Source organism: Stegastes partitus, unplaced genomic scaffold (genome assembly GCF_000690725.1).
Source record: "Stegastes partitus isolate 25-593 unplaced genomic scaffold, Stegastes_partitus-1.0.2 Scaffold184, whole genome shotgun sequence".
Taxonomy (NCBI): domain Eukaryota; kingdom Metazoa; phylum Chordata; class Actinopteri; family Pomacentridae; genus Stegastes; species Stegastes partitus.
The window spans coordinates 66811-76242 of NW_007577915.1; the positions used below are offsets into that span (position 1 = coordinate 66811).

The 9432-nt window shown below is 51.6% G+C and overlaps 1 protein-coding gene across 4 annotated transcripts in view; it reads right to left on the bottom strand.

Moving 5' to 3' along the window:
- Positions 1-9432, bottom strand: part of chd4b (chromodomain helicase DNA binding protein 4b) — a 22173-nt gene that overhangs the window by 8443 nt on the left and 4298 nt on the right. The window contains exons 10-27 of one of the 4 annotated variants that reach the window (XM_008280156.1): positions 8776-9021; positions 7375-7578; positions 7082-7293; positions 6728-6859; positions 6228-6327; positions 5957-6148; positions 5264-5464; positions 4542-4679; positions 3812-3933; positions 3564-3737; positions 3119-3260; positions 2786-3035; positions 2572-2696; positions 2204-2296; positions 1992-2133; positions 1719-1888; positions 912-1086; positions 306-392 (exon numbers count right to left, since the gene is read on the bottom strand). In XM_008280156.1, coding sequence (XP_008278378.1) covers positions 306-392; positions 912-1086; positions 1719-1888; positions 1992-2133; positions 2204-2296; positions 2572-2696; positions 2786-3035; positions 3119-3260; positions 3564-3737; positions 3812-3933; positions 4542-4679; positions 5264-5464; positions 5957-6148; positions 6228-6327; positions 6728-6859; positions 7082-7293; positions 7375-7578; positions 8776-9021 — 2905 coding nt within the window. Of the gene's footprint in view, positions 1-305; positions 393-899; positions 1090-1718; positions 1889-1991; positions 2134-2203; positions 2297-2571; positions 2697-2785; positions 3036-3118; positions 3261-3563; positions 3738-3811; positions 3934-4541; positions 4680-5263; positions 5465-5956; positions 6149-6227; positions 6328-6727; positions 6860-7081; positions 7294-7374; positions 7579-8775; positions 9022-9432 lie in introns of all 4 variants that reach the window. The other 3 variants (XM_008280154.1, XM_008280155.1, XM_008280153.1) reach the window with 3 other exon arrangements.

Consider the following 9432-nt stretch of genomic DNA (forward strand, 5'->3'; position numbering starts at 1 on the left):
GAAACAGACACAAAACAGCCTGAATAGATACGGAACAAAGAAAACTGGACACAACAAGCCAAACGTATCCACGGCTGGACTCGGATCGGCGCTACGTTGATGGAAAACAGACAGAAATGGACGCAAACGCTCATAAAGAGAAACTAAACAATGAAAGAGACACAAAACAGCCAAAATAAATGGAACACAGACAAAACTAGACACAAAACGATGTACACACACACACACACACACAGTGTCTCTCTCTCTCACACACACACACACACACTGTCTCACACACACACACACACACGTAAACGTTTTACCTTCGGTCCGTTCATCAAAGTCTTCGTCTCCTTCCTCCGAGGCCACTGAATAGTCGGACTGGTTGTCTGATTGGTCCTCCTGCCAGTCTGCACAGAGCACAGAGACACCGATCAGCCATCAATAATCAAAGATACACTCCAGCTGAGGAGGGCTTCGGCCAGCGGGGGGCGCCGCTGCAGCTAAGCGACAGTTAATCTGAAGGTTCTGTAGCAAACATCTGCAGCCTGAGGTCCTGGTTATTGTTGTTAATATGATCATAAATAATAACTCAACAACAACAACAACAACAACAACAACAACAACAACAATAATAATAATAATAATAATAATAATAATAACTAAACTAACACACGGACACACTGAACAGCTCACAAACATGCAGGACGACTCAAACACACACAGCTTACACTGATCACTGCAGCTGGAGTATTATGGTCTGTCTTACTCTGTTTTCCTACTCAGGCTTCAGAACCAACCTGCTGAGCTGCATCAGCATCACTTTGGCTGAACACACGTGAAGCTACGAGTCGACGGCTGCATGCACTCAGACCACCACAGACACACAGAAGAGGTTGCATGATGTTGTTCTGTACCCTGTCTAATACCTCGGTCCTCCTGCGAGCCGTCATTGTAGTTGACCGGCTTGCGTGTTCGTTTGCCTTTGCCCAGGTTTCGGGCGAGATCCTCCTGCTGCTGCTCGTAGTGATGTCGCAGCAGCTTCTCCCAGTAGTCGGGGTCGACGCTCTCCTCCTGCTTTATCACCTCCCGCTCCACCTCCTCCTCCTCACACAGACAACAGCCGCTCAGGTCACACATGCAACAGTCTGAAGCAGTGACTACTCTGACAAACGGGAAACGCTGGGCCTGAGCTCAACCTGCACATCTCCCCCTCGGCTTTAAGCTAATCCTCTGAGCCTGTGGTTCACGTTTCACTCTGACTAACGTCTTCTGTCAGGAAGACTCAGTCAGAGGACAGGAACAGGTGGAAGTTATTGATTATCTGTTGTTAAAAAAATGTTTCCACAGTTTTACCAGTTGGAACATCACGTCGCAGACGTTTAACATGTTCACTAGTTTCCGTCCTCTCTGCCTGCACTTCACCTGACATCAGTAGCGCTGAACAGGGACGACATGCTCGTAGTCTACAGGCTAATTATTAAATGCTAAGTGTGGAATAAAGTGATTTTGATGAAACATCACAATATTTTAGAGGTAACTTAAAATCCAAATGCAGCCTCTGATTGATAAACGGAGACATTCTGGTGTTTCTTAGAGACGTGTTCAGAGGAATGAAAAAGCTTAAAAGTGTTGAAGTTCAGCCTGTCTCTGTGGTTAAGACTCTTAGACAAACCCTGCTCAGTAAGACCCTAGAGCGGCCCAGTTAAAAGCCAGATGCTGGTCTGAGTCGGTACCTCGTCGTCCTCGTCTTTCACCACATATTGAGCCACCTTGAAGGAGCTCAGGTACTCGTTCATGCTCTGCAGCTCCGTGTCCTCGGTGGCGTCCTGGTTCCTGTCCAGCAGCCGGTCGATGGCCTGGTCGTCGTAGTGGATCACGCTGCTGTCGTCCTCCTTGTTGTCTCCTGAAAGCAGAACGGATCCAGAGGAGACGGGAGGAAGCAGAACCTTTAATCACTGACACACCAGGTCTCTGTACGAACAGCGTCCTCCTCCAGCCTTCCTCACCGTCTCCCACTTCGTCCTTGAACAGCTCTTCGGTTCCAAACTTGAGGATGTCGTCGAGCTCCTGCTTGGACATGGAGCCAGTCTTAGAGCCCAGACCGGGCCGGACCACGAGGTGGGTCAGCATCATCTTCTTCTTGGCCACCTGCAGGGAGACGAGCAGTGAGCAGCTGACGGCAGCCTCCTGACATTTACATGAGTTTCCCTGAACAGACCTGAGTGATTCTCTCCTCCACAGACGCTTTGGTCACGAAGCGGTAAATCATCACCTTCCTGTTCTGGCCGATCCGATGAGCTCTGCTGAACGCCTGCAGAGAACATAAAGCAGATTATGTTGTGCAACTGGAACGTATGAGCTGCTTCAGAGCCCAAACTGTGATCTGAAGAAGCTTTCAGGATGTTTTTAGGGGAGAATAAAGGTCCAGTATCTCTGAGTGGCCCTGAATCTGACTGAACTCAGAGAACAGTCTTCTGTCCTCTCGACGTCCTCGTCCAGCTTCTCCTCCTCTCCAGAGTCATTTCATCTCACATCATCAGGGGCTTCTGTTGCACTATCTGTGAGGTTCCCCCTGGCTCTGGTTACCTGGATGTCATTGTGGGGGTTCCAGTCGGAGTCGTAGATGATGACGGTGTCGGCGGAGGCCAGGTTGATGCCCAGACCTCCGGCTCTGGTGGAGAGCAGGAAGGCGAACTGCTGAGCTCCAGGAGCTGCAGGATGAAGATCAGAGTCCAGGTGAGACCAACAGACTCCACCTCAGCTGCTCTGAGACACGAATCAAATGCACCCAGTGACTCACCGTTGAAGCGATCGATGGCTTCCTGCCGCAGGTTTCCGGTGACGCCTCCGTCGATCCTCTCGTACTTGTAGCCTTCGTTCTCCAGGAAGTCCTCCAGCAGGTCGAGCATCTTGGTCATCTGGGAGAACACCAGAACCCTGTGGCCTCCATCCTTCAGCCTCCGCATCATCTTCTGCAGCAGCATCAGCTTCCCTGAGGACTTGGTCAGCGCCGTGCCTTCGTACATGCCGTTTGGAAGCTTCGGCGCCTCCTGAAAGCAGAAAACAAACCAACTGCATCACACGGGCTTCGGCTCAGAGACCCGATCCAGAGGAGAAGGAAGGCGGCGCTCACGGTGGCAGCAGCCGGGAACAGGTACGGATGGTTGCAGCACTTCTTCAGGTCCATCACTACGTTCAGCAGAGACACTTGGTTTCCACCTCCACGAGTGTTCAGGGCCTCGAAGTTACGAGTCAGAATAAACTTGTAGTATTTCCTGAGTTACAGAAGAAATGAGACAAAACACAGTGAGGAAGGAGATAAAGTCGATATGAGGTCCTCGTGAGCAGAACGCAGATATTAACAACTTGAATCGTGTCGTAACTGTGAAGAACTGTGATCTTTACAAAGAATGGAAGCAGCTGAAACACGAGCTACCAGCCGGAAACGGTCTCATTAAAACAGGAGTCAGAAGGAAACCACTTTCAGGAACAACATAAATTCCTCCCGTAGACTCCAGACAAACACCAGCGACCCTGATGAACACGAGGACCTGGAGCTCCACTCTGCTGCTACTCACTTCTGCATCGGGCTCAGCTCCACCCGGACGATGAGCTCCGTCTTTGAAGGCATGTGTTTGAAGACGTCGGCCTTCAGCCTCCTCAGCATGTGTGGTCCCAGCATGTCGTGCAGCTTCTTGATCTGGTCCTCTTTGGCAATGTCTGCAAACTCCTCCAGAAAACCCTCCAGGTTACTGCAAGGAGAACACACCAGTTAGCTCAGCGGTCGGGGGTCTGCAGCAGACAAACATCTGCACAGGCGACTGACTTGAATCTCTCTGGAGTCAGGAAGTTCAGCAGGTGGAAAAGCTCCTCCAGGTTGTTCTGCAGAGGAGTTCCAGTCAGCAGCAGCTTGTGCTGCAGCGGGTAGTTGTTCAACACCCGGAAGAACTGCAAAGATTCACAAAACAGATTCAGAACCAGAGCAGACGACAGTGAGCAGCGCCGCGGCTCAGCAGCTGTTTGAACTGCTTTACTGAACACTGAATGATATATATGGAAGCCTTTCTTCACAGTGGGAGACCTGGACAAGCCCTCTGCAGGCCCAGGTCCAGCCCCAGGCCCAGGTCCAGGTCCAGGCCCAGCCCCAGGCCCAGGCCCAGGTCCAGGCCCAGGTCCAGGTCCAGCCCCAGGTCCAGGCCCAGGCCCAGGCCCAGGCCCAGGCCCAGGNCCCAGGCCCAGGCCCAGGTCCAGGCCCAGGTCCAGGTCCAGCCCCAGGTCCAGGCCCAGGCCCAGGCCCAGGCCCAGGCCCAGGCCCAGGCCCAGGTCCAGGTCCAGCCCCAGGTCCAGCCCCAGGCCCAGGCCCAGGCCCAGGCCCAGGCCCAGGTCCAGGCCCAGGTCCAGGTCCAGCCCCAGGCCCAGGCCCAGGCCCAGGCCCAGGTCCAGGTCCAGGTCCAGCCCCAGGTCCAGCCCCAGGTCCAGCCCCAGGCCCAGGTCCAGCATCCTGCCTCGACTAGGTCACACACTACTATTTAAATAAAAAGAAGATGTGCTGGTACCTTGGACTGGTTGTTCTTGAGCCGGTGAGCCTCGTCCACCACCAGACAGGCCCACTCGATGGAGCCCAGAACCGCCTGGTCGATGGTGATCAGCTCGTAGGACGTCAGCAGGACGTGGAACTTCACCTGAGTGTCTTTCTATAAAGCACAAACACGAGAGCTGAGTGAAGAACAGGTTCTGGTTCTGGGTTCCTGCTAACGTAGAACTGAGTTTAAGGCCTTATGGTCCACGGTCCCTGAACGTTCTGGACCAAAACAGAGCCGGTGCGTTTGCTGACATCTGAAGGTGTTTCAGCAGGTCGGTTAGTGGAGCCCAAAGTCCAGACCCGACGGTTGCTGTGCTGCTGGAACCGTTCAGTCCTCTGGAGCTGAGATTCGACCCAAATGAAGCCAATTAAAAGAGAAAACTGAAGCCTTCACGTTCACTTGTCTGTAGTTTTATTCACTTCTTTTGTTTACTGCACACGTCATTAGATGTTCTGCTGTTTCTCATCTCGTGTCTCCTTCAGCTGGTTCAGTCCAGTTAGAATCACTCCAGAAATCACTTCATGCAACCGGTCCAGAGTTTTTAGATTAATTTAGTCATTTAATTTAGATTTTCTTCTACATCTGCTGTAAAGCTCTCTGAAGAACCTCAGTGTGTGAAAATGTGCTCTTCACGTGTCTACAGTTACAAGCTAATCTGGATCTGTAGCGGTACCCGTGGTTCTGGTGGTTCTGACCTTCATCTTGGAGGCCTTCTTTCCTCCTCGGATGGCGTTTCCCTCGAAGGAGAACTCGTTCTCTCGGATCACTGCTCGGCTGTCTTTGTCTCCCACGTACGTCACCACGTACATGTCTGGAGCCCACATCTCGAACTCCCGCTCCCAGTTGATGATGGTGGACAGAGGAGCGCTGACCAGGAACGGACCTTTGGAGTGACCCTGAACCAGAACAACACATGAGTCCGTTTATCACAGGTTCACAGCTCGGCCCGGATCATTACATTTACAGTGAGTTCATATTTGACCAGCAGGTTTCTTCAGAACACAGTAAAAACTCAACGACTGCATCAGCTGTTCAGACTGGATCAGAACCTGACAGAACCATCAGCTGTTCTGCCTTCAGAGTGGATCAGAACCTGATAGAACATGGGAGGAACTACCAGGAACATCTGGAAGGAGATAAAAGCTGCATTTTATCTAAACATTGTGAGAGTGAAGTTGAACTTCTGTGAGTCCGTTGAAGTCTTTCCATCCAGAACAAACCTGTTGATCAAATGAATGGTGTCAGCAGGCTGAGGTGCAGCATCAGCCAGTAGATGTGTGAGTGCTGTATATTTGGTTCCTCTCTGAGACGGGTTCTGTGGGTTGCTGACTGACGGAGGACTGCAGAGGACAGAAATGAGCACCAACCCTCCCTCCATCAGCTGTTACCTCCTTGTACAGAGAGTAGAGGAACACGGCCGTCTGCACAGTCTTTCCCAAACCCATCTCGTCAGCCAGGATGGTGTCGGTGGCCTGAGCCCAGGAGAACCGGAGCCAGTTCAGCCCCTCCAGCTGGTAGGGGTGCAGGGTTCCCCCGGTGCTGTCCAGGTAGTCGGGCTGCCGGTCGAACTTGATGGTGGGCTGCAGGAAGAAACCAGGACACATCAGAGGAACACCTGTCCTGCTTCAGTCACCTTCAGAAGAGTTTAAAAACACTCACATCCACCACCGGATTAGCAGGCGGACGCTCGGCCTTCTTCACTTTCACCGGCTTCTTCAGCTTCTTCCCCGGGCGGCCCTCCTCCCCCATCATCAGCTCTCTGAACAAACAACACGTTTCAGCTGCATCAAGCGTGTTAGAAACCTCAGAGCTGCTCAGAGCTGCTCAGAAGTGCTTCAGCATCGACGCCACGATGGGAAACGACATCATTCAATCAAACACATCCGGCTGCAACTGCTTAACACACAAAGGAAACTCTCACAGCTCTCGTTCTCCAGAACGTCTGTCTGACAGAACCTCCTTCACTCTGGTTCAGGCTTCAGGAGTTTATCTAACGGTGCTGAGCTGCAGCTCCACATGAGCAGCAACATGAAGGAAGGAAAGCAGCTGATGATGTCTGATCAGAACAGCTCCTCTGCCTGCAGCTGCTGCTAGTTCTCCTGACCACTCCTTCACAGTCATTCATGCTAAGCTCCTGTATCTTCAGCTTGACTGCTCACCTGTGGTTCCAGTACGTCTGTTTGTAGGTGTCGAACTCGGGAATGTCCATGTCTTCACTCTCCCAGGTGGACTGGTCATACGGCAGGTCTCTCCACTTGATCAGGTAGTGGACGTTGTTCTTCTTATCGACGCTGATGGAAATAATCATGTCAGCTTGTTCATACAGGGTGAAACTACATCTTTGCCTGTTTTCTTCTCAACAGAACACAGTCTGACATTAACCTTCCTCTGCACTACTTCAGTTCCTCCTTTTCATCAGGTACTAGAACCCTAAAGGTTCTAAGGCCGGCGTGTCAACACTCAAAGGTCATTTAGTTTCTTGACTCTTGGAGTCGGCGCTGCAGGTTTCCTACCTGTGGTTCAGGATGCGGTGGATCATCAGCCACTCCATCTTCACCCCGTAGCGGTAAAACTCTTCTTCCATGTGGACGAACAGGGGATCCTTGTTCTTCCTCTTGGTGCTCTTATCATCGTCGCCTTCGCCTCCGAAGTCGACCGGCGGCGGTTCGTCCATGTCGGTCTTCCTCTGGTAGTTACGGAACATCACCTGACAGTTCAGCTCCAGCTGGGGGAGAGTCAGAGGAGGCCGGCGTTAAGACCACAGCAGCTGGTCGCCACCTGCAGCTGGACCGTTTCAGGGTTTTACCTGCAGCTCCTGAACCCAGGAGCAGTGCCAGTACGACATGTTGCACCACTTGACGAAGAACTCCCTCTCTCGGCGGCCGGCCAGCGGTGGGGGATCGGGAGCGTCGGCAGGAAGGTCGGCAGGCCGAGGGACCGGCGTCGGGGCCGGCGGGTCGCCCCAGCGCCACGTCAGAACCTTCTGCACTTTACCCTTCATGGGTGGACACTGTTGGAGAGAAAACAGATGAATCCTCTGAACCCAAAGACACCACACCATCTAACAGCCAAACAGCACAAAACCAGAACCGACTCAGAGTCTCTTTAGTATAAGATCTGCTGTGAGTTGTTCCGTCAGGAAATGAACCGAATCTGAGATCAAAATCATGATATTTGAAGAACCATCACTTTATTCTACAAGTCCAATTTAAAACTTCTCCAAAAATACAGTTTTCTGTCGCCAGCAGACACAAAGACGTAAAAAATGATTAAAATGTGACACAAAACGAGAAAAAGACATTAAATGAGACACAACAGGACAGAAGGGAGACAAAAAAAACATCACAACCACAAAGAGACAAACCTGTCACAAAGAGAAATGAAACGACAGCAACGATCCACAAAACCAGACAGACGACAAACCATCGGAGAGGCTGTCAAACTGTGAAGAGCTAGAGATGTACAGGATGAGCTGTTCCATGTTTCCATGATTCTATCAGGAGAATAAAGTCATTCTGGTAAAATAGCATCATTTTAAGCTCAGATTTGTTCAATTTTCCAAACATAAATACATGTAACAGACGACACGTTCAAGGACCAGCTGAAAGTTGAAAATCCAGTCACTCTTCTTCTGGTTACAGTTTCTGGCTGATAAAAGCCAGAAAATGTGTAAACTTTGGTGATTTTTGAAAAGAAAACATGTCTTTCGAATCCCGCGGCTGGTTTAAAAGCTCAGAGTGAATTTTCTGCCTACAGGACGTGGAGCCTCCAGCCGTTACCAGCACACGGCTGTGGACACTAAAAAACTGCTGCTGAGTGCAGGTTTTTCTCAAATAAAAAAATAAAGTTTATTTCTTCTGGTTTCCATCATTCTGACTGAGTCCTGCTGACAGAACACATCTCTGAGTTCTCTCTCCTCCTTCCTGTTCTGGTCCACAGAGCTGCAGGACTTTATGCTGAAAAAATGAACCTCAGTAAAAGCGAGTCTCCAGTGAGGAGAGATGTGCAGGAGTTCAGGGGGCGCGAACCAGAGGCTCACCGCTGAACAAATCTGCTTTTAAAGTAATTTAAGGTGACTTTTACAACAGGAAATCACCAAAATAAAACCTGCTGTGGTCATTCAGACTATGCATCTGTGGTTCCATTTGCAGGCCACGTGCACGCCCACATGCACGCCCACGTGAGCAGGCAGCAGTGCACGGCTCACCTTGCAGCGGGGGCAGATCCACTCTCCGTTGGGGATCTCGGGCAGCGGCGGGTTCAGGCAGTGGATGTGGTAGGAGGACGGGCAGGTGTCGCAGCACAGCAGCTCTCCTCCGTCCTTACAGACCCGACAGAACTCAATGTGGTGGTCGTCCTCCTCCTCCAGGCCTTCGTCACGCCGCTCCTCGTCCTCCTCGCCCTCCGCCTCCGACAGCTCGTCCCGGGCCTCCCACTGGATCCCCTCCTTCTCCTGGAGCAGCGGGAGGGGAGGGGGAGCAGGCATGTGCACGTCGGCGTGTGCACGTCAGCATGTGCACGTCAGCATGTGCACGTCAGCATGTGCATGTTAGCGTGTAGAGCCAGAGGGAGGGGGAGGGGAGGAAATGGAGAATAGAAGGGGGGTGAGGGGGGCAGCAGAGGACAAAGAAAATAGAGAACAGAGAACCAGTTAGAACCACAGCGAGCAGAGAACGTTCACAGACTCACTGCAGTTCTGCTGTTTACGTCACAGAACCAGAACACGAAGCTCATGCATCATCACAATCCATCCAATCAGCAGAGCTCCTGACATTCAGTAGGTCTGTGTGTCTCAACGACCCATCCAGGTGGGTAAACTCACCTGGTCCCAGGTAAATGTGACATCAGAACTCTGTTCAAGCTA